At 43.1% G+C, this 24,738-nt stretch overlaps 1 protein-coding gene across 4 annotated transcripts in view; it reads left to right on the top strand.

Annotated features, from left to right (window-relative positions):
• DOCK4 (dedicator of cytokinesis 4) overlaps positions 1-24,738 on the top strand; it is a 368,315-nt gene that overhangs the window by 234,978 nt on the left and 108,599 nt on the right. For all 4 annotated transcript variants that reach the window (XM_033088115.1, XM_033088114.1, XM_033088112.1 and 1 more), the window contains exons 16-22: positions 3,019-3,125; positions 11,255-11,411; positions 16,203-16,300; positions 16,411-16,494; positions 16,681-16,781; positions 18,872-18,953; positions 20,298-20,468. In XM_033088115.1, coding sequence (XP_032944006.1) covers positions 3,019-3,125; positions 11,255-11,411; positions 16,203-16,300; positions 16,411-16,494; positions 16,681-16,781; positions 18,872-18,953; positions 20,298-20,468 — 800 coding nt within the window. The remainder of the gene's footprint in view (positions 1-3,018; positions 3,126-11,254; positions 11,412-16,202; positions 16,301-16,410; positions 16,495-16,680; positions 16,782-18,871; positions 18,954-20,297; positions 20,469-24,738) is intronic.

Below are 24,738 nucleotides of genomic sequence, written 5' to 3' on the forward strand. Positions count from 1 at the left end.
AGGATGACCCCAGGATTTTGGCCTGAGAATGAAGTGGTCATTGAATGAAGTGGGGAAGATTGCAGCAAGAATCTGTTAAGATAGCAAAAATCAAACATTCCATTTTAGACATGTTAAATCTGAGAAGTCTGTTAGACATTTGAAACATGAAATAGGCAGCTGAACGAGGTCCAAGCTAGAGACCTGAACTTGTGAATGAGAACATATAGTGGTATGCTGTAAATGTTTAATAACTAGCCCTTGGGGTGGTGGAAAGGTTGGGGGAGCCCTGAGTCACAGTGTTTGCTGCTTGCCCTGGGGTAAATACTCACATCATGGCCAATTTCAAGCTACCAACATGATGCCATTGAACTTCGAGTTGGGGAAAGATTTGGGGAGAATGAGAGGGAGGCAGTAATGAGATTAACAAGGAATAGCCGGGAGGTTGAAGGAGAATCCAGGAGGATAACTGAAGAAAGTTTTTCAAGAGGGGGTCGATCAGACATGTGAGGTACCAGTGATAAGTGAAATAAGATGACAACAGAGGCGTTAGCACGCGATTTGGCCTCATGGAACTCACTGACCCTGACAAGTGGTTTTAGTGGATTTGCAGTGATGAAAGCCTGGCTGGAGTGAGTCCAAGAATGAAAGGAGAGAAGGAAGACAGGCAGTGAGTTTGGACAAATCTTTTGACAAACTGTGCCATAAAGAATACAAGAGAGCCGAGAAATGCGAAATGTGGTAGAAGTTGTAATGGAACAGTGGGTCACAAGAGGGGCTTGGTTTTGTTTTCCTTTTTTTAAGATGGAACTTTTAAAACATGTTTGTTTGTTTGTTTGTTGGCAATGATTCAGTAAAGAGAGAGAGAAAAAAGGATGATGTGGAAGAAAGAGAGGACGACTGTAGGAGCAGTGTCCTTGAGCTGGGGAAGGAGCGTGGGAGTCACTTCTCCAGGTTAAGAAGTGTCCTTGGGTGGGACACTGCAGGTGGGCACAGGAGGGCACAGGTGCGGGGGCGGGGGGGGGAGTTAATAGGTGGGGCTGGAGCGTGTGGGATAGCGTCACTGTCTAGAAAAGGGGACGAGTGAATTGATTAGGTAAGGGTAGAAAGCTGGCCCACTTTATGTGTTAATTAAAGTGAGATTGGTGTCGCATAGGCATGGAATAAGCTGTACGTAGGGTTTAACCAGGTTGCAGTGTTATAATGGAAGCGTGGAGTGAAGAATTGAGGGTATTTGCAAGGAAGCAGTTAGAATGATAGATCATAGAAATGGGAAGTTGAGAGCAAATGGAGAGAGGGGATCGATAAATTGGAGGTCCCAGGGGGGCAAAATTGTTGGAGTTGGGATACTAGGAGGAGTGAATTAGAAAGTGGGGAGGTAGAATCCATAAATTTAGAGGTTTATTAGTACAAGGGGATCATATTGTACATACTGTCTGTAACAGTTCACTCAGTTTATTAATTGGGATGGAATAGCCCAGGAACAAAGGCCGTGTACTTTAAACTTGGGTATTTTATTTTAGAACAGAAGGCACATTTGGGGAAACTATTGCTTTGTTTCTTATCTTTGCTTATTTTATTTGTCATGGAATATTTTTATCTTTCTGAATTAAATATCAAAAACCACACCAGAAAGATACTCAAATGAACCTAGGAAATGATCTCTAAATTAGTCTTCTCTCCTACATCATACATTCCATACCTAGCACCTCACTGACGTAGAAATCGCTTGCCAGAAATGTTTTTTGCTGCAATTTTTGCTTAATTTTTGCTTAATTTTTAAGACTATCGATATTTTCCCAGTTTCTCTCTGGGGTTGAAATGAATGATTATAAAAGAGAATTCTTTGCTGTCATTGTGTTTTCAGGGATGCTCTCATACTAGAGGCCAAAGCCAGTCAGCCAATATTACTGTTCTCTTGTGGCGTTCCACTTCTCTGTGGGTAAACGCCAGACATGATTATAAGGGGAGGGTATGTTGCTGACGCCTCTTGTCTGATCTTATAGATCGCCAGGTCTTACTCGTCCAGCTCATGTCTTCTTGCACCCCAGAGCTGGGCTTTCCTCCTGTAATGTTCCACTCCCGCTCTTGTGTGGGAAAGAATAACTACCAGGCTCTACTAAGTCACCAGCCCCGGAGAACTCCTGCCTGCATGTGTACATACTAGAGGAGAGTGGACAGACACGGTTCTTTTGACGCTTTCTTCATTTTCTGGAGAAAAGGAAAGAACTGGAATGATAGTCAGGAGATGTATAGCGCAAGCTACTTCATCTCAGGTGATCTCAGTTTCCTTATGTATAAATAATGGCTCATGGTCCTTGACCTTTTTAGCCATTGTGACCCTTACTTAGGCATCTGAAAACCTCATCGCCTCGTTTCTGGCTTCCAGAAACTTCCTGTAGGAAGCCCTTCTTCAACTACAGATTGCCATTCATGCTGTTGTTGGGTTTCGACGTGCCCAACTGATTCCAAGGAGGTCGCATCCACAGGCTTTCTGTCTGTACACCTGTGACTCTAGGGGAAGAAGTTCTGTCATGAGCCGAGGCAGGGCTTAGAGATGCCCATTCCAGGAGTAGTGAGCGAAATACTGCATTTGACATTCATTCGTTCAGGTGTTCATTTCACAAGTATTTACTGAGAATCGACCGAGTTCTGGGCACTCGTCGAGATACCAAGCTTAGAGTAAAATAAAACAGGTCAGAATCCTGCACTCAGCGGAACTTCCATCCAGAAGTGGATGTGAGAAGAAACAGGCAGTACACAAGCTTTTAAATAACATAATTCAGATAATGAGTCCCATGAAGAGAATTAGTCAAGGAATGTAGCTCGGCTAAGGGGCAGGAATGTGAGGTCAGAGGGCGGCTGAGGACGCAGGCTCCCACAGTCTGAGTCGCTCTCCACTGTGTGAAAGGAGCTGGGGGGTGTGGGTTATGTTTCTTGATGATCACGCTTCTTGACAGTCTGTATCTGAACACAGTTATGTAAGCAGGCGCTTAAACAAGCAAGTAATTCCTTTTTCCGTTCTCCCCCCTTCCCCAGCAAAGGAGAAAGGAGAGAAGAAGTTGTTTGGTTTCTCTTTCGTCCCCCTGATGCAGGAGGATGGCCGGACTCTTCCAGATGGCACTCACGAGCTGATCGTGCATAAGGTAACAGCAGCCAGATGTGGGCGGCGGCAGTGAAACGTGGGGCCAGATTCCTCAGTCACTCTCTTATTATCGCTCTGGAAAAGAGAAGAAGAGAAAAAATTTTCTGGGAAGAGTGTTCTTTTGGAAGGTTGCTGGCAGGGAGACTGTCTTTTTGAAAGTATTGTTTCTATATTCTGCGTTGTATTTTAAAGATGATTTTTTTTTTTCCACCTTAGATATTTAAGTGTAGGTATTTGGGTAGGTCTGTAGGTTGACCTGAAGTCTCGCTTACTAATAATATGTGGAAGAAGGAATCCATTCTTTATAGCACGTCAGGTGTGGGCTCTCTCACCTGTGGCTCAGAGGGTGTGTTTTGGGCAGGTGCTAAGTTTCCAGTCGTGTCCAGGTTCACTCTTTAAATGAATATGAATAATACCAAAGCCCTCATTGCGAATCAGAGCCATCCATGTACGCTGACCGGAGCCATCCGTGTACGCTGACCCGAGCCATCCGTGTACGCTGACCAGAGCCATCCGTGTACGCTGACCAGAGCCATCCGTGTACGCTGACCAGAGTACACGCTGGCATCCGTGTACTTGAAATGCCAGGAAGACAGTTGCAGAGCTTGCCTCTCTGTGAGCATTTCATTGGTGGATTCCCAGACGCAGAACCCTCCTCCGACACCAGAGGGCTGTCGGGTGCCTGCTCACAGCAGGGCCCACCCTTTTCTCAACATCAGAGCTTTGGATCAGAACTTTAAATCCACCCAAGCCCCTGCAGACATTTTCACTGAGCATCCAGAATGCCGATCCATAAAGCATAGGGAAGTTTATTTGAGCTTGAACAATTTAAAGGCAGGTGTCCCCAGTGATCTTCCTTGGCCGCAAAGGAAGCGCAAGACAGTGTCTGCAGATTGTCTGGTGCTGGGCAGACCTACTGTGCAGACCCGCCGGGAAGCGTTAGCACCCCTGGAAAACCTTATGTGGTCTGAGTTGTCTTGTGATTGGAGTTATTCTGTGTTGCTTATTTAAAAAGGGTGGAATACTGGCCAAGTATAACAATTTCTATTTCTAGTCTATAATGACATGGTTTTCTTTTTCATAGTCCTGAGCCAACAAGTTCAGTTTCTGCTTCAGACCACTTGCAGTTTACAATTACAAAACCATATTAGGAGCATAATGCGTATCCTTCCTCTGCATGGCAGGGAGGCACATGGCCTGCTGATAGCTGCAGCTTTGAATGTATTATTTTTTTAAAAAATAGAAACCAAAAGATAGACAGGGAGGAGTGGATTTCAAACCACTGGGTAAGAGGCAGAGCCCATGTAGTAAGTGGTGTTGGGATGACCATGATGGGTGTTGGGGGGGAAGAAAGAGCTGGAGTCCCGCCTTTGCTTCTCATACCAAAACAAATTCCAGATCCAATGTAAAAAATAAAACTGTCAGGGCCTTAAAAATATGAATGAACATTTTTATAATACTCAAGGAGGGCCTTTCTAAGGATGGCTCAAAAAAACTTTTTTTGTAAATTTGGCTGCATAAAATTTAAAACTTCTTTATTGATAAAAAGCACCATAATCCAGGCTGACAGACATATGACTAAAACAGTTGCAATACAGCTTACAAAGCGTGATTAGTCCCAATTTACCACAGGTTATCACAAATCAGTAAGAAAAAGAAATGGATAAACACTACAAGCAAGCTATTCAAAAATTATAAAAATAATAAATGCATAAATAAATATTTGAATAATCAAAGAAAATTAAAGTTAAGTAAAGTGGGATCTCTTTTGGCCTATTACATTGGTAAAGATTTTGGAAACCCACAATTGGAGAGTAAGGTTAAGGGGGAAATGAACGATCTCTTAAATTCGTAGAGGAAATGTGTGTGGCAGTCTGGCAACACACAGATAATTTTAAATGTATATATCCTTGGACTCAGCCATCCACATCTTCGTATTTACTGGGAAAAGACAACCAGACAAGGTGAGTGAAGATGATCCAAGGATGATCATGGCAGATTCCTTAAAATATGGAAAACTTGAAAGTAGACTAAATGACCAATAATGTAGGTCTGGTTAAATAAATTAATTACATCCATGCAAAGAATGAAATGCTTAGTGGAAATTTTTATGTGCATAGAAGCATGTTGATGCTATATTGATAAACCAGATTTTATAGAAACAGATATTTAGTATAACCATTTTATAAAATTGTTTAACTGCATGTCTATATGTATGTGTTTGCATAGAGAGATGCATGGAAGGATGGCATAAAATATTGACAACTGAATTTATTTTTATTTTTACCTTGATTAATTTTTGTTAGTGGGCAAGTGTCATTTTATAACATTGCAATTTTTATTCATTTTGAAAAAAATAAAAATTGGAAGAGACAAAGTTAGTTTCATACCATTGAATTCTGGAGTTTCATCTAACTAAAGACCATTCTTCTGTCATGTAAGCTTGAACATTAATGTTTATATGAGGTTTTAAAGAAACATTAATTGCTTAGAACTGCCTTCGACCATATTCTGTGTCATTCATTGACACGTACCGTCTAGTATAAACTCAAAGGTGGATGAGAGATGGAGGGAAAATGCTCTAAAAATGTGTCTTTACCTCTTGTCTTGCAGACACAGAGAATAACTGTGGTTTGCAGTAGGGTATATAGAGTTAAAACCTACTTGCTCCTCATGTAAGGTGTTAAAAGACTCAGCCCTGCAGTGAGCTAAGAAGAAAGCTGCTGTGTTGAAGACGTTTAATAGCCTAATTTGGGCCTGAAATTAGTGAGAGAGACTTTTCCTTTGTGATGATGGCGGGACTCCACTTCTGAATGTGTTTTAAGGAAGTTTTTCTTTCAGAGGTGTTAGCATCACTGCTGTGACGAGGGCCTGAACTCGTCCTTTAGGGCAGGGGCTACAGCATCCTAAGGGCAAGGTCCCCTTTCAAAGTCACGTTCAACTTCACATGACAGATTACATGTTTGGAGTGGTTTCCAGGGGAGACAAACTGCGAAATCTACAGGAAACTGAATGCCTTAGCTCTAGAAAGGAAAGTGAAGTAGCGTGAGGAGTCATCAGGAGAGATTTTGTGCTTCTAGAGTCCCTTTCACAGCTCTCAGAATATTAATAGTAATATCTCCAAGTGGTTGACGGCTGAGTCCAAACCTCCCTTTGGAGCCGCTAATTTGCTAATAACACCATTTAATCTTACTAAGTTTTGTTATTTCACTGCATTCTGTAGGATTGTTATCTTCATTATTTAGAGGGATATTTTTGGCTACTCCTCTCTAGCTACCTGCTAGAAAGTACGTTAAGAAAAGAGACTGAAATAATGAGCATAAGAGAATGCATTTTCCAAAAGTCAAGTGTCTTGAGGAGAATGATGTGAGAATCCAAAAAGGGAGGCCAGGAAGTTAATAGCTGTTCACTCAAGTCCCCATTCTGACTTATTCCACTGAAGGATTTTCAGTCCTTGGAAGTACATGATAAAACACATTCAGATCCAGTATGTATGTATGTATGTAGCATAAACAAAACAACAAAAAAATAAACCAAGTAACAATAATACAGTCTGCCTTTGAGAAATCAGGGTTTTGTGAATTCATCATTGTTGATCACACCACCATGGCTAAAATGGCCTAACTCAGCGAGGCTGGGGTTTGGCCTCATGGAGAGTCTGAGTCCTCCTGTTGGGATTTATGGGCTCCTCATTCAATGCTTCTGAGCAGGAAAAGGGCTGGGTAAGGAAGCAGCCAAACGGAGGACGATCCTTTTTCCTGGTTTGAGGGAGATCAATGTAATGCGATCGCCTAGACTGCAGAAGTCTGTGGGTGACTGTCTCCTTTCCTACAATCAGCCTGGCCCCTAGTTCAAAGTTATCTTCTGGTTGACCTGTCCAGTGTCGTATCCTCTTGTTTCCTTGGTTACTTCAACTCTAGTGACCTTTATTTGTGTTCTGCATTTCCCTGGGCCTGGCTTCCTCCCCAGCCAACAGGACTTCCCATTTGGGTGCTAAATAAATACTGGATGGATGAAAGGAAGGAAGGGTAGAAGGAAGGGTGGATGGATGAAATCATCCAGAACCACTTCTAATCAAAAATCTTAAATTCCCAGTATTTTGATCGTGACCTTTCCACCTTCCAGTTTTCTGACTATACCTGTTTTCTTCAGTCTTCTCCCCAGGAGACCCGCTTGAGTTCACTTTCTTCCTTTTCTCATTGAAGGCACCCTGATCCTTAGCTCTGCTGTGCCTGCATAGGAAGGGAAAAACCAGCCGTGGATCAATCTGTCCACATTGCCCCCGCCTATACTCCACCCTGGGCAGTTGCGCTTTACTGGGGCTTATACTGTTGTGACAGGTTAGCAGCAGCTGATTGGGTGTAGATGCAGGACCGTCAACACTGCAGGCAAACGGATACGCTCCCTCTATCAGGCCCCACAAGAGCTATTTACATGCTTTTACCATTCTGCCCACCCCACCACCTCCTGTCTTCTTAAGAGAGAAAACAGAAGCCACCAGACAGGAACTTCCTTAACTTCCTGTGCTCTGTCCCTCGCCACCTGCAAACTTATCTTCTTCCTTCCCCCCTTTCCTGCTTCCTGTCTCGGAGGATGGGCAAGACCCCTCTCCAAGGCTAAGTCTTCCCCTGCTTCCTTCAGGAGCTCCCGCCCTCCTGATTCCCTTGGGGCCCTGCTCTTCCCACTAGCCCTCTTCCTCCTGCATCTGTAAGTATTTCCTCACTTCTGGCAGTATTCTTTCAGATTATAAATGTGCTCAAGCCTTTCTCTTGAAAGCAAAAAAAAAATTTTTTTTTTAAATGGCTCACACACACTCTCTTCCCTTCCCATCACAGCCAGCTTATGCGAAAAGCCGGTCTTGATTCACTGTCTCAACTTTCTTACATCCCGTTTGCTTCTCAGGCTGCTTCTGTCCCCCACCGCTCAAATGCACTTTCTCCCTCAAGGTCACTGGTGCCCACCCAGGGGCTAAAGCCACCTCATGCTTTTAAAATCTTTCCTTATGTGCTTCCCTATAGCATGTAGCACTGTTGATTACCCTTCAGCTTGAAAAATCTCACATTCCCTGGTCTGTCTGACAGTGTTCTCCTGAGTTCCATCCTTTGTCTCCCTGGAGGTCTCTTCTCTCTTTACCTGCACCTTAAATGTTGGTGTTTTCGTGGGTTTAATCCTTGGACACCACCTGTGTCTCCTACACTCCAGAACCGTCTCATCCCCTTCCATGGGTTAGCTTTCCATACCTTTGGTCAGGATGGCCAGATCTGCATTCCTAGCCCGGAACTCTTACCAGCCTACTGAACACCTTGGATTAGCCAGACACCCCAAACTCAGTGTGTCCCAAAGTGAGCTGTTTATCCCGCCTCCATCCCGTTCTTCCGTGAACAGGACCTAGATTGCCTTGACTTCTCGCCCTCACCCTCCGTATGCAGACAGTTGGTTGAGCGACTGGTCAGTCCACCTTGGGGATAGTTCTTTAATCTGGGGAATTTAAACCAGAGATGAGCACCAGAGCCACCTCGGGCTTTTCTGAAGAAGGAGGTCCAAAGGCTTTTTTTGTGTGTTGAAAAATTCCATGCTCCAGCCATGCTAAACTACATATAGTGTCTGAATACACCTGTCCTTTTTGAAACAGTTGTTTTTGAAGATATTTTAGACTTCCAGAACCATTGCAAAAATAGTACAGAAAATTCCCATCTACCCTTCCCCCAACTTCTCCTTATGTTACAATCTTATGTAACCATCACACATTTATGGAAGCGAAACTAACCTTGGTACAATACTGTTAGCACAGAACATGTATGGGCTTCACAAGCTTTTCCACTATTGTCATTTTTCTATTCCAGGAGCCAATCCAGGGTCCCACATTGCATCTAATTGCCATGTCTCCATCGCTCGCCATACACGCACTTTTTCTCCCCCAGTGCCTTTCCATGTATTACTTCTCCCACATAAAGTGCCTTTCCCTCCCTTGGCTGCTTCATGAGCCTCTTATTCTTTATGGTTGAGGTGAAAGAGCCCCTTTCCCACTAGCCGTCCTCCCCTCCCCTGGCAGAGCTGGAATCCAGTAATCTTTATCACAGCTTTGTGATCAGTATTAAGAGATGAATGCAGAAGTCAGATGTGTAAGGACCCCAAGTATGGGGGCTGTGTTTATTTCTTTGTTACAGTCTTAATGCTGAATGAAAGGACTGGCAACTAGTAGGAATTTAATAAATGTTTAATAATGACATGAAGGATGGCCAATCATATCGAAGGAGTCCCTGAAAGAAGGCATTTTGCTGCCATAACTATTGAAATCTGGCTTTGAATAACTGGTAATGTGTACTGCCAACTGGATTGTATTTTTAATTTAATTCTCTACGTACTTCCTGCAAATTACAGACACCGTCATTTGATTGATATACTGTTAATTTCCGTGCTAGTTTACTTGTGAATATACTGTAGGTGTTCATCTCTCAGTCACCCACCTTGCATTCCTGCAAACGCACTACTTTCCTGGGACATTTTCTGACTGACCATTACCGTCTTCTTCACATGTCCCAGACGGTGATCGAAAAAGCAGCCCAGGTACCAGGCACCATTCATTGCTGTACCAACTGGTTTTAATTCTGGGCAAAGGAATAGACTGTGAGCCACGCTATATAATCTTAAAGAAACAGAGACAACTGCTGCAACTGCCCTAAAAATGCTCTGAGCTCTGCCTGTCCGTCTCCCCACCACCCCGGTAACCCCTGACCTTTTCACGGTCTCCACAGTTTTGCCTTTTCCAGAACGTCATGTAGTGGGAATTGCACAGTATGCAGCCTTTGGATCGGCTTCTTTCACTTAGTAATATGCATTTCAGCTTCCTCCAGGTCTTTTCAGGATGTGATAGCTCATTTCTTTTTATCACTGAATACTATTCCGTTGTCTAGATGTACCACGGTTTATCCATTTATCTACTGAAGGACGTTTTGATTGCTATATATATATTTAATCTACTTTTTTAGTTAATGATTTTTCCAATCACTAAATTTCTATCTCACCTAGAACTTAGTCAATGTATGAATCTCCCCCCAAAAATTCTTATAGCGGATTTGTTTCAATCTGGGACCATACGTTGCTTCTGGCTGTCTATCTCTTAAATGGTGTTTAATCTAGAACAATCCCTTTGGTCACCACACTTGACTTGACTTGAAGAGAGAAAGCCAGGCCTCCTCAGACAGCGCCACCTTCTGGGGTCATCTGGTTGCTGCCCCTTGTACTACCTGTGAGGCTCATGGTGACTCTGTGGGTTTCATGGCTTCCGGTTCAGCATCTCTGGGAAGCATCATTGCAGATGGGGATGCTTTTCTCTGCACTGCCCTGCATTGCTGTAATGACAACCCGATTCCCTCCCCCCGCCCCATGCAGTGCCATTTGTTCCCTTGCCAGTGGAAAGGAATCCATAGGCTGCTCCATTGACATCCTGGATGTCCATTTCCTCATCCGCAATTTTCCTGCTGATCTTAGCACTGAATGACAATGCTTCACGAAAGACAGAATTACATTAGGGATATGAAATTATGTGTTTTAAATCTGTAATTCCTTTTGCATTTGTTATCTGGCATTTTTGGTGATGTAGAGATTTCCATCATATCGCAGGACTATTAGATGACCCTGAAACACTGTCTCCTTTAGTTGCCAGTTTTCAAAGTTAGGGGTTGTTTAATAGCAGCCTCCGATGAGATGCTGAAAGAATTTAACATGTTGTTAAAATGCGGTGTTCACGGCCGATACGGTTTCTTGAGCACTTCTGCTGTATCAGGCACTGTGTTAAAAGCTTCATGTGTTCTTTGATTCTTATGACGACGACACAGTGAGGTTGTAGAGATGGAAATGGAAGTCTCGAGTGGTTAAATAACTTGATACAGTCCCTCGTGTGGGAAGTGACAAAGCTGGAATTCAAACCGAAATAGGCCCAGTCCAAAATCCACGTTCCATTCCTTTTATACATTTTTGTTGCATTTTTACTTAAAAGCCAAATTCTGTTTGTAATGCCATTTGGAAAGTTTCCCAGTTCATAAACCCTAGAAATGGTAATCATGCTTAATAATTCTCATGAGCTCTCTCTCTTTCTCTCTTTCTCTCTCTCTCTAACATTTTTAACAGTGTGAAGAAAACACAAATCTTCAGGATGCTACCCGCTACCTCAAACTTCCCTTTTCCAAGGGCATCCTCCTTGGGAATAATAATCAAGCGATGAAGGCCACAAAAGAGTCTTTTTGGATAACATCTTTTCTCTGCTCCACGAAACTCACACAGAACGGTAAGTAGGATAATACTCTTTTATTTGAAAGGCCTTGGAATAAAGGTACTTGTGAATTGGGGTAGGCATATTCAATAAACACCAGTGTCATAGTTAAGAACTTTGCACTAGAAAAATTGTTGATTCTTCTGTGTGTGATTTCCAGTAAAACGGGAATAATTATGACCTAGTGATCTGTTAAATGCATGTAATTTAAGGGCTCCATAATTATCCCAGTATTGATGCCCAAGTCCACAACACTTCAAATCAACCGTCAAAACTCAGCTGCTTTAAAAAAATAATAAAGAAAGAAAAGACAACAAATAGCACCACCTTCATCTCTCTGGTTTCGTAGCTCCATAAACGGTGCCAATTGCAGCCTTTAGCATAAAGGCTGGTTTTTTTTTTTTTTTTTAATTAGATGGATATTGCTTTTCTATTCTAGCATTCCTTTTTTATGTCAGTGATTGTTTAGCAAGCTATGATTAACAAAGCAAGCTCTTCTCCTTGGAAAATTGTCATGAAAACATTGTCTGTAATAAAGGAAGTAAATTAAACATGTTTGAGTTCTCCATGGTTGTCATATAAAGCTTCTGGCTCGCAGCCTGAATACCTCATTAATAAGTCAGCTTCATTATGTTGAGGAGAATCACTTCGTAATAAGGTACTGGGTCTTATAAAATGCTGCCGTGCCTAATTCTTCTGTGTGGTTGAGCACCGTTTGTAGCAGGAGATATATTTCTTCTCTTAGAATGTGGTGTCAGGCAAGAAGCAAAATGGCATTTTAATATTGACCCCTTTTAAGAGTAAGTTCCTCACTCGATACTACTCTTTTTACAGAGGACTTTCATGTTTATATTAGTTCTGGTTTCTCCCCTTCCAAAAGTAGTTTTGGAGCAATGTTTTTCAAAATCAACCGCATGATTTATTTTTAGTGAGTGTGATTGAAGGTAGTTATCACTAAGTTAAGATATGCCAACTTATAGCAGACTTTATCAGTGTTCAGTGGTTAATGATTTTACTTAAGTCAGCCCTTCCTCGGCATAACTATAAAGATGAGAAAGCATTTACCAAACCTCACGTAGTTTTGAAGGGGCCAGTCTACCCCCATGGGGGTTATGAAGATAATAAAATCAACCTATATGGACTCCCTTAGACAGAAATTTTATTCATCCTCTGTGGATTAGTTATGTCTGCTATAGAGCCTAGGTTCACGTTTCACTGCTTGCCTCAAGTAGAATAGCTGCAGGTTTATTTGTTATCTCTTGCTGCTGTAACAATAACTATAAACTCACTGCTTAAAGCAACAAAAATGTATTACCTTACAATCCTGGAGGTCAGAAATCTGAATTCAGTTTCACTGGGCTGAAATCAAGGTGTCAGCAGTGCAGCTGTATTCTTCTGAAGCTCTAGAGAAGAATCCTTTTGTTCACACTAGAGAGGGTAAGACAGCGTTTAGGGACCACCTCCATTTCTCTGCTCGTGCATAGCCCCTTTTTCCATCTTCAAAGCCATCCACATGGTATCTTCAAATCTCTATGACTCTGACCATCTTCCATCTGTTAAAGTCCCTTGTGTCCAGGCTAAGCGCCCTATTTTAAGATTTTTAACTTAATCACATCTCTAAAATCTCTTCTGCTATGTGACGTAAACATATCCACAGGTCCCAGGGATTAGGACGTGGACATCTTTGAGGGCCATTATTCTGGCAACCACACAGATAAACCTAACAGTAGATTATCTGCCATTAAAATGTTTAGTCCTACATCTTTAATTTGTTCAAGTTCTTGGGTTTAGGCTGTTAGAATTGTGAACATACGACAGACAGAGTCAAATCCTGAAAATCAGAAATTGCTACTTTGTAAGCAGAGAACATTTTCACATTAATATGGTTAATAAACTCTCTGTGAAATCATTATGTTAAACATCTCACTATATGGAAGACAAAGCTTGGGTCGTTCTTGGAGACTGATAAGTGCTTAGCTTATCATTTTGACTTGGATTAACCTTGTCAATGTAAGACGGTTCCAAATGAGCCAGGAAATGAATAGTGTGTTTCAAAGAGATGGGAAGGAGGAGGGAAGTTAGTTGATCTTTCTGAAATTGGCATGCTAGACACACATCTCTGTGTAGAAGTAATCCAGTTCCAAATTGGAATTAAATTGCTTTGTATTCATTTTACTCAGTTTGGAAAATATGCAAATCCCATTTCCATGACAGTTGGGCATTTAGGAAGTGATGTGGTCTCTAGGAACAATTTCCTAGAGCCAATTTGCATTTCAGGATCCCGAAAGTGTGTCTGCACACTCTGTATTCCAACATCGTTCTTGTAGCGTGCACCAAGCCCAGAGCACTGCAGGACATGTGTGATTGCCAGACCAAGGAGATGTTTTCAGCTTCTTAGAGTAGGGATCAGGAAAGAAATTAGTTTACTTCTTTGTTAGCTTCCTTGGGCTATAAACACAACTTTAAAAAAAAAACTTAAGAAAAAAAATAAAAACAATGCTTAAATTTGGTGTAATAATTGTACTTCTACTGACTTCCCTGCATCTCCTTCTTCCCCCAATAATAAATGGTTCATTCAGTCTTCCTGAGACAGTGATTAAAAAAAACCCCAAAACATAGGAATCATGTCATCCACTTGTTTTGTAGCTCTGGGCAGGTTAGGCATACAGCATACACTGAGTGCTTCTTGAATAGAATGTATAAAATTCACATTTTCAGTAGTACGTCATAGCTTCTAATTTGCGACTAACATGTCTTCAAATGGCTAAAGCCCTAAGAGCTGACAATTTTGACTTCACTCTCAGTAGTTGGCATGCATGATCAGTTATGTCCAGACGGACATACTACTTTACTCTTCCTTTCGCTCCATAGCGAGCAGCCTGAAGATGCGTGAGGTCTCTTGCAGGGAAGATGGACAGCCCCATTCTGATCTGATCGTCTGGACCCCTGTCCTCTGTTTCCCAGCTTGGCTGGTGACAGTCCTATGCCTGGTTTCCCACTGAAGACTCTAGTGATGTCACTTGGTGACCGGCAGAGCCACCTTCTTCCTCCACACACTCGCCACTCCTCACGTTGGGCAGTGCCCTGGTCACCCCTGCAGCAGCCTCACTGTAAGGGCCAGGGAACGGGGACGAGGAGATGGAGAGAGAGAGAGCTGGCCTGGTGCTGGAGTGGGAGTGGAGAGTGAATGCGGGGAGATGCATTGGGGATACAAGAGAAGATGCCAGGGAAGGAGGCATGCTGACATTAGATGCAGGAAGCAGGTGGGAGGGAGGCAGCAGGCGGGGAGAACGGTGCTGGGGGCCTCACTCTGGAAACATCTAATGTGCTAAATATAACCAGGCCTTTCTAAACAGGCCTCAGTCATACCTCCAGGACATCTGAGGTAGACACAAATATTTTCACGTTCTCTGTTAGGAAAATATCAGAAATCTTTTACAGAGTCAGTGTTTCTCACATACCCTTCTTGTTCTAATTCTAAATCTCCCTCCACTAAGCATCACTGCTTGTTGTAGATAAACATGCCTCTGACTCAGTTTCTTACAATGAGGTCCTTGGCGACGTTTCTCTCTGAATCTGGGTTGGGCGGAGGTTGCCTCGCTTTCCTCCTGACACTCTTGTCTTTTGCTCATCTCTATTTAATACCTGTTTCCATTCTCATCATAACTACTTCCTCAATTTCTTGTTTGTTTGGTTTTCTTTTACACTTTTTGGGTTTTTTTCTGTGTTGGTCTTTCTGTCTCCCTTTTGAGTTCCCCCGGAAACATGTGCTCTGATGTGGAGCACTCCCTGGGAGGCCTGAAAGCCCTCTGTCCTTCTTCTCTCTGGGCCTTTCTAGGCTCCCAGCCCTGTGAGCACCGGGAGGCCCACCCCACCAGCTGCCCTGCTGGGTGCACTTCCTGCATGCACGGGCCTTAGCCTTAGTTCTTAGCCTTACCACTGGCCTCCAGGCACCAGTGTTCAGGAGCCTGACTTCTGCGCAGGAGAGCTGAGGGAAGCCTTTACTCCCATTCCTGCAGCAGGCCAGCGCCCCCGTGTTGTCAGTTTAGGAAGGGAGGAAACTGAAAAGCTGGGCCCTGCCTGAGCTTGACCCGAACCTGGGATGGAGGGCAGCTGTGGAGTTCAGGAAGCGGCCCTCTCGGCTCCGGGGACCCATTAGATGACCTAACCATTAACTGGGCTTGTTGTCATTGTGCAGGGACCTTCTAGACCTGCCAGGTTTGGGTTACATTGTGAAGGAAACTTTCATTACCAGCTGGCATTGATTCTTAGGCAGAATGCTGTGTGCTAGGGCCACAAATGTGAATAACACAAATGCCCAGCCCTCAAGAGACTCCCTTACTGGAGGAGGCAGGATCCACTGCCCGCTGTGTGCTTGCTCTGTGCTGGGTTCTGGGCACGGGATAGGGCCGAGCCCGGCGTGGTTTTGTTCTCTTGGAATTCACGGTCTAATGGGTTCATGGACAGACAACTGTGACAGTGGGTAAGTACTACCGTGAGGGGGCAACACATGGGAGGGGCAGCTGGCTGAGTCTAGAGATTTCAGGAAAGGCTTCCTGGGTGAAGCCACAGCTCACCTGAGAACCGAAGGATGAGTCGGAGTTTGCAAGGCAACAGAAAAATGAGACGTAATTAGAGTGCACTGTAATAAACACCATCTTGGAGAGCTGGTCTAGTCTAGCGAGCCTACACCTTAGGTGACCAGGAAGGGTGAGAACTCAGCTTTACCGTAGGCTGGCAAGACTGTCCTCTACGTGAAAGACTGTCCTCTGTTAAGACAATTAAGTGTCTTTTCTGTTTGGAAAGGTGATATGCTTGATCTTTTGAAATGGAGAACCCACCCGGACAAGATCACAGGCTGTCTGTCTAAACTGAAAGAAATCGATGGCTCAGAGATCGTAAAGGTATCTGCTGTTTTATGACTCGTCTCTCGGAAATTCGTGGGATAAAGAATATTTGGAGGGGAAAGACGGACGTATCTTGTTGGTTCATGTACTTCTTCTTTATCTAACAGTTTCTGCAAGATACACTGGATACCTTATTTGGAATTTTAGATGAAAATTCCCAAAAATATGGTTCTAAAGTGTTTGATTCTTTGGTGAGTTTAAATTCACTTTAACAATCGTAAGACTTTTGTCTCTCAATCTTGACTTTCCTAAGGCTTTTCAGAAATGTGAACTTAATAGCATGAGAGTTCATTTAAAAAGAACAAAAAAAAAAAAAAAGAAAAAGAAAAAATACCTTGGTTTGCATTCAGTTTTATAAAGCTCAGTTTTCTTTTTAGGTCCACATAATAAATTTGCTGCAAGATAGCAAATTTCATCATTTTAAACCTGTAATGGACACTTATATTGAGAGTCATTTTGCTGGGGCACTGGCATACAGGTAAGACTCTTTCTCTTATAATTGGTTTAGAAACAGTTTCTTCTGGGCTTTTTTAAGCAGAACCGGCTTTATAGGAAAATTTTAAAAGGGAGCATACGAAGAAATGAAGCACAGCTGAAGTGTCTCTTGAGACCGAATCTTCCTTTCTCCCACACCTTTTTTTTTTTTAATGGCTAGAATTTATTTTCATCAAAAGAATAAAAAAGAACTTGCTGAATTCTGTTCCTGAAACCTAAAATATAACGTGTTTTCTTCTTGTCTCTATTTCACTTGATATTCTTTGGTCTAAAATGCCGTTCTTTCACTTTGGCTGCCAAGAGCCCCATTTAATTACCACACTCCTTGATGATTCGAGTTGTCTTTAAGAAAGAAATATGGGGAAACCAGACTTTGCCATCATATCTTTTAAAAGTCATTTATTCATGTGTCTGTTAGGACTGACTGAGCACCTCCTGCATGCCAGTCGCTACTTTGTGCTGATAATATGCAGACCTGGTCCTTGCCAACAAGTCGTGATGTCACTGGACTCTATCCTTTGACACCAGCTGACATTTTAACTGCTCACCCTTCCCTGTCAGCTCAGGTTATGCAAGTGAGGCTCAAAGCAAATGAATAATGACGTGCTTTAGCTAGTACCTGTCTCCATGCAGCCTGGGTGATAATTGCCAGGAGGCAACAGCTTCCCTCACTCTGTCCTGGGCATCACATTCTCCCAGCCTTTGCCTCTGCTTAAATGATGTCCTGAAATGTACCCCAATGTTCCAGCACTGTCCTTGCTACTCTGCCCATGTTTTTACCTCATACCTTAAGCTCCTATGTCCATATTGTACATGCACAATTGTCTATTACCAGACGTGTGTGAGAAGAGCATGAAATCAGGGTTTTTGCCCTTTGCCCCACAATCTATGGGATACAGAAAAGGTGGTAACCAAATGAGCCTTTGATCCTGTTAACTTGGGTATTCCCTATCAGGGCTTGTTAAGCTTTATGCCACCAATCTTTACATGAATGGAGTTATTTTTGCAGGACTTGATTTTTGCAGAGGGTGAAATGTAACAGCAGGAGTAGTTCTCATATGTTGGCCCAGGTCTGCCACTCGGCCTGCAATTTGGCCCCAGCACGAGGGGCTCACTGCTTCCGACTGAAATTGTCTGTGGAAGCTAGAGAACAAGAGTGTAATTCCTAACACTTCAGGTTGGCCAGGAAGGCAGGATAATCAGTGCTAACAAGACACAGAAGGCCTGTGGAATCTTCTCGGGCTGTGGGTGGTCGGAAACTCACTGGTGGCATATTATTTTCCCAATGACATGGCCAGCGGCACCTACATATGGGCACATGCATGTATTCTTCCCTGACTGAGAGAAAAGAGGAAACTTTAACAAAATTATCCTGTTTCATAGAAATCAAGAACTGACCAAAGTTAAAGGTAGCAAGACTGCAATCTTGAGAATTGTTTTCGGAAGGGGGTGTTGATTCAATTTTTGTTTCTTTAAAAAAATAAAACTTGGCTTCTCTGGAAAGTCTCCTACTGACGCACACTGTGACATTAAGCCTTGTTCTTCCTGGCTTTTCTGGAAAGTCTCCTGTTGAGACTCATTGTAACGTTAAGCCTGGTCAGAGAACGGGCTTGATAAACCCAGGGGGTGTGATTTGAAGTGGGCAAGCATTGCCTTCGTCTTTCCTCTCACCCTCAGCTGTTTCCATGGTCACGGGGGAGGAATCCCAGTAAGCAGTTGTCCAGGACTGACTGTGACAGCTATCCTTCCAGGCGATTCCTCGGCCAGGGTCCTTTTCTCTGATGTTGGTGTTCACCCATGTAGAAGCCTTGCCAGAAATAGCAGGGCGGGTGGGATATCCCAGATTGAGAGGAATCTCATTGGGAGGAAGTGTTGTTTCTCTCTTCAGCTTCAGAAGAGGGGTAGTGATGTTAAATGTGCAGGCTTTGGGAAATCATTATCTTATAGCAGTTGGATAGAAGGTGAACACTGATGGGAAAAGACGCCTCCTCATGATAAAAATTAGCGATTTGTGGGCATCTCCTTGACAATGAGACCAATTGTACCTTGAGCACCTTTCTGCCTCTATTTTAGAGATCTCATCAAAGTGCTCAAGTGGTATGTGGACAGGATAATGGAGGCGGAGCGGCAAGAGCACATCCAGGCAGTGCTGAAGGTAAGAGCTCAGTGCGGACAGCAGATGGCGTGCTCACCCAGGGCGGGCACACGGTGGTGCGAAACGCCATGGTCTCCTCTACTAGGCAGCAGAGGCTGATGACACATTACTGACATTCAGTGCCAGGACCTCAGTCACTTTATGGCTGCCCCAAAGTTGGAAGGGACCCGGCGGCAGGGCTGAACCACTGGAACCTGCTCCGGGTTCAATCCTTACTCCTTGGGGCTCCAGAACACCTGATGTGGCATCTAGGATTGGCAAGAGGGAGAGTTTATGATAGTGGATGACAGGTGAGCAGTTAGCTTGGCAGTTCCTGGCTCCTGCTTCCACCTCCCTGACAGAGGCCATCTGAGAACCATGTATCTTAAACTTTCAGAGAGAATAGGGTGGCTTAGCAGGGATCGATGCGGAAAACTGAGGTTTGACTGGGTCTCGTGGCTTAGCAGCGTCCGTGTCTCATGCCTTTTGTGCTCCATTGTATATGGAGATGCAAACATGTTAGGAAGAGTACAGATTGTCAAAGGGATTGTCCAGTAACTGCCCTGCTCATCCTTCCATTCCTGTTGTTGAGTTCCACCCTGTTTGATGTCAGCAGATAAAAGTAGGCAAGTATGCGTTTTATAAAACAAGCGTCTCATTAATTATAAATTTAACATTTTGGCCTGACTGAAGGTAAATACTAAGTGGCAAGAATACTGACTAGCAAAGTAAAATCATTTTTGAAAAACAGATTCTCTTTGTTAGCTAAATTAAAAAACCTCTGAGTACCAAAAACATTTAGTATTCATACCGCTGGAGAATTACGTAGAATGTTTATGTTTTTTTTTAATTTTTCAATTACAGTTGACATTCGATATTATAATAGTTTGAGATGTACAGCATAGTGGTTAGACATTTATGTAATTTACAAAGTGATCCCCCTAATGAGTCTGGTACCCCATCTGACACCATACATAATTATTACCATATTATTGACTATATTCCCTATGTTGTACTTTACATCCTCATGACTGTAATTATATAACTTCCAATTTGTACTTTGTCATCCCTTTACTTACTTTTTTCACCCTGCCCCCGCCCCCAACTTCCCACATCTGGCAGCCATCAGTTTGTTCTCTGACATCGAATTTTAAGTGATCTATACGTTTTCCCACTCACTAAACCTCAGAGAAAAATGGCTCTTCCCCTACAAGTAAAGGCTGTTCAAAAAAATCTCATGAGCCCTTTGTGTTTAAATCAGTAATTTAAAACCTAATGTTGTACCGTGGTTTCCATGTTTGTCATCGTTAGAATAAGTACTCTTAGTCTCCCTTGAAAGTAACTCTATTAAAATTTCGTTTCAAGGCACAAGAATACATTTTTAAGTACATAGTTCAATCTCGAAGGCTGTTTTCCCTCGCCACCGGTGGCCAGAACGAGGAGGAATTCCGCTGCTGTATCCAGGAGCTCCTCATGTCAGTCCGTTTCTTTCTTTCACAAGAGAGCAAAGGGTCTGGAGCGTTATCCCAATCACAGGTAATTCTTCTTGCTCACTGCTGCGTAGAAGAAAAATGAGCAGAGTGGATTTATTTTTATGTAGCAGCCTCATGAATGTTTTCTCCCTGAGAAATCCATAGGTCCAGTGTATATGTGTAGCTTCACTGTCTTTGAAGAGACTTTAGAAAACAAGTCCCCAGGTTCTGAGTGCTAGCAGGGCAGGAGCTGGTGGCCTGTCCTCAGCCTCTTCTCGCTCTGAGTGACGACTTCTTGGGTTGCATCAGCCTCAGTTCCAGTTTCCAGAACTGCTGAGGAGACGTGCACCATCCGCCTTGGGAGGAAGCTTCACGAGAACCGGCCTGTTAAGTGGTTTTCCCTAGCCTTGCCCCACGTTTCGATCCATCCACATGAGACTCGTTCTGTTGGCCTCAGCTAACCTCACATGGTTTTCTTTAACTGGATCCTCACTGTCCTGGGACTGACTTAGGTGACTGGTGCTGAGTGGCTGTCGCCAAGTTCTGTTACATGGGGAGTAAGCTCCATACATTTTGTTTAGAACGGGATCCATCCACGTACCAAATAGCATGGCCTCAGACGTGTTCTGAGAGAGAATTCTGAATATCTTTCTCTGCGTTTCTTAATCCTCTTTGTACATTTCAAATCCTAGTGACTGGGTTATAAAACTGTCAGATGGAGAAGTAGCCTCTTTGTGACCCTCCCTCAGAGACTAGAGACTTAACGATGGTTGAGAATTGGGACACAAAATGGGAGATTAGAAGATGACACTCAACCCCTCAGAGGCTTGCTATCACTTGGCGCCCTTTGACATTTGGAAGGCATTCTCTATAAGGGCGAGACACCCGGAAACAGAGCAGACTTCCCATAATAGTGCTGTGCTTTTTCGGACTGTTTGGGGGCCTGTGCTTGTTACTCTCTTCTTTGCAGAAGTGGACTGATCTTCCCTCTGGGCAGAGATACAGTTCAGACTCTTTTAGGTCGTTTTGGCTTCTGTCTTCAAGGGCACGTTCCCTGCTCTTGAACTCACCAGAATTCTCAAGGTCAAACTGCCCACAGCCCGACCTACTTTAGGATGTGTGAAAAGGACAGTCCAGTGACCTTCAGACCAGAGTTCTCAGTTCACCACTTTCACAAAAGCTATGGAACATTTGAGTTTTCATTTTGAGATTTTTCGTTTTAAACCTTAACCAGTTACAGGGACAGCACTTAACCTCATTCACATCTGAAAAATACTCTTTTAAGAGTAACATTAAGTCATGATTTCTCAATGAGATGCCTTGCTAGGGACTCAAGAGATGTTTTTTCTTCTTTAAAGATAGAGAAACATTATTTTACCTTGGTTGTGTTTCCACTAGCAGTCGCCCTGAAATGACCTCAGCCTCTGAGGTACAGCCACGGCACAGAGCTGGTCTCCTTTCATCTGTGTAACATATTGATTTGATTCTCTAAGTTCTGTCCCTCGATCAAGGTAGTGAAACAACCTTTGCACCTTCATAGAATCATATTTGGTTTTTCCTTTTTTTGCCCTTACCGTCTTATCAAGAGATAACATATAAAATGTGTACATAAAGTTTCTGTGTATCTTCATAAACTCAATTGAAGTCATTCTCTAGTATTTTGTGCAGTGTCCCAGACTTGCAAATTTTGATGTGACAATTCTATTTTAGCTTGACGCTAAGAGAAAGTCTGTATAAAATGATGAAGGGGCTAGCTTTCTTCATCAGGCAATGAGGACGCTTTGCATCAGGGGATGTGACACACCGCTTTCCATTCCAGGCTCCCTTTGGAACCCACGCCTTCTGAATGAACCAGTGTGTTGCTTTTCTCTTGCTGTGTAACAAATGACCATACGCTTAATGGTTTTGAACAACACCCGCTATTAGCTCACAGTTCTGTAGTACAGAAAGCTTCGTGGGACTTTTTGCTTAGGGTCTCCTACAGCCAAAATCCAGGTGTTGGCTTTGAGGTCTATCTGGGGGAGTTCTAGGGCAGAATTCACATTTAGGATCTTTCAGGCTTTTGGCGTAAATCAGTTTCCTTGTGTTTGTAAGACTGAGATGCCTGTTTCCTTGTGGGCTATCAGCCAGGGTTGGGGGAGGAGAAGGGTGCTGTCAGCTTCCAGAGGCCACTCACGTTCCTTGGCATGTGTCCCCTCCATCCTCAGCAATGGTATGTCATGGCAGCAGTGATACGTCATGTCAAATTTTCATCTCTGACATCTCCCACGAACCAGAGAAAACTTTTGTTTTAAGGGCTTGTGTGATTAGGTCAGGCCCATCTGGATAATCTCTATATCTTAAGATCCATTCATCAGTAACCTTCATTATATCTGCAAAAGCCCTTTCACTGTGTAGCATGATGCAATCACGGGATCAACAGCAGAGACAAAGGCCAGGGGTTCGCCTTAGAATTCTGCCTACCACACTCAGAGCCAAGAGTATCCATCATTTGGAGTTTCACTCTCAGGCTTCCTAAAAGCACAAACCTAGTTTCCCTGCTTATTTTGCATTCTGTCCATGTGGGCTACAGCTCACGGCACTGCCATCTCCCAGGAGCAGGGCAGCCGTCCTAGCTGTCTTCATCTTGGCTCAGTGCACGGTTGCCCCACAGGTCTGGCCATCCTGGTTCTAGTAAGAGGCACATTGAGTCGTCCCAACCCTAGCCCAGCTCCTTGATGCGTCTGTCCTTTGGAGCCCTGCCCTGGTCAGGACCGCCCTGCCCTAGCTGCTATTTCAGTGGTTCCTGATTTTCCTCTCCAGGGACAGATCCTGACCCTGGGAATCCCAGGGGAAGAAGAAAAACCACAGAAGCATCGAGGTCCAAGACCCTGCCCCAAATTCTGAATAATTTTATTTTTGGTTTTTCTTTGCTCTCAGAAAGGTCAAAATGAAATTGAATGTGTGGGGTTTTTTTTGTTTGTTTGTTTTTTGCAGTAAAAGATCTTAGCTTAGATATTCAGTACAACTGGCTTCCGGTCCTCATTGGAAGATGTTTGTTCCCTCATCTTTTCCAATATATGTATCTTACCTTGCAGGCACATTCAAATGCTTTCTTTTTTTGAAGGAAAGAGATAGAAATAAAGAATTAGTGGATAAATTAAAGGATCCCTGAGGAAAACCAACTTAGTTGGCTTTTCAATAATCAGAAAGCTGGGATCATTTTATGTTTTTTAAGTTCATCTGTATGATTCAGCTCTTTGCAGAGGGAAATGAAGGTTATATAAATACAGTTTTTAACAGGGGATACCAAGTTATTAATTGTAAACTCTCCAGTAACTCTGTCATTTTTCAGAGTCCAGAAGAACATCGCTGGTGACTGTGGCACCTTAAGCTTAGGATGCCTCTGGCATCAAAGGCAGGTCTTGGCTTTTAGATATTTTTGCTGCAACTGTATAGAGAAATAGCAAAATCCATGGGTTTAAATTTGAGTCATCAGCACATGGAGACTCGACCTACTTTCGGCCGGTGTCAGGGCTCATGGGTAAGCCAGGTAGCACTTTAATCTCAGCGTATGAGAAACATGTGCCTCCTTCTCCTTCTAGGTAGAGGTGAGGCTGGCCTATCCTTCCTTGCATTGCCCTCTTTTTGTGGCACTTTAAAAGACTGAGTTTGTTTGCTTTGTTGTACAATCCTAGCCCAATGTTTGAAGTATGCCCCTTACGATTTGATATCAGCGTCTTTTTTTCCTTATAAAACAATTTGCAGGTTTCTTTCTTTATGTAAAGTATATTATTCTTAGTACACACAGTTCTGGGTTTATGGTGAATCTTGAACCAACGCAAGGGGTTGTTCTCAGCATCTTTTCATTTTATAGGTGATAAAACTGAAACCTAGGGAGCTAGCATGACTTGTCTAAAGGCACAGAGTTGATTAGCAGCCAAGCAAGTACAGGTAACCCCCGTATAACGCGGTCATTAGGTTCCTGAAAAATGCCGTGTTACGTGAATCCGTGTTATACGAAACAAAGAACTAGTCCAAAAAAGGATGTTAGGTTCCAAAAATTAAAAGAACATACTATTACATTTTTATAATTAAGAGAAATATCTATACTAAAACAATTTTCACCAAAAGTATAACATATTAATATGCATTAAATAATGTTTTCTTCGTCATCACTGCTAAGCTTTTATGACATTCCGTATTGTTGGGGGATTTCCCTAATTTCAAATGAGATATTTTTTGCCCTTAAAAGCTCTTATTACCCTCTGTTGTTCGGAGATTTCTCTAATTCTCAAACCGTGTAAGAGCGAAACTGTGTTATAGAAGCGCCATGTTATACGGGGGTTATCTGT

This window comes from Rhinolophus ferrumequinum, chromosome 20 (genome assembly GCF_004115265.2).
Source record: "Rhinolophus ferrumequinum isolate MPI-CBG mRhiFer1 chromosome 20, mRhiFer1_v1.p, whole genome shotgun sequence".
Taxonomy (NCBI): Eukaryota; Metazoa; Chordata; class Mammalia; order Chiroptera; family Rhinolophidae; genus Rhinolophus; species Rhinolophus ferrumequinum.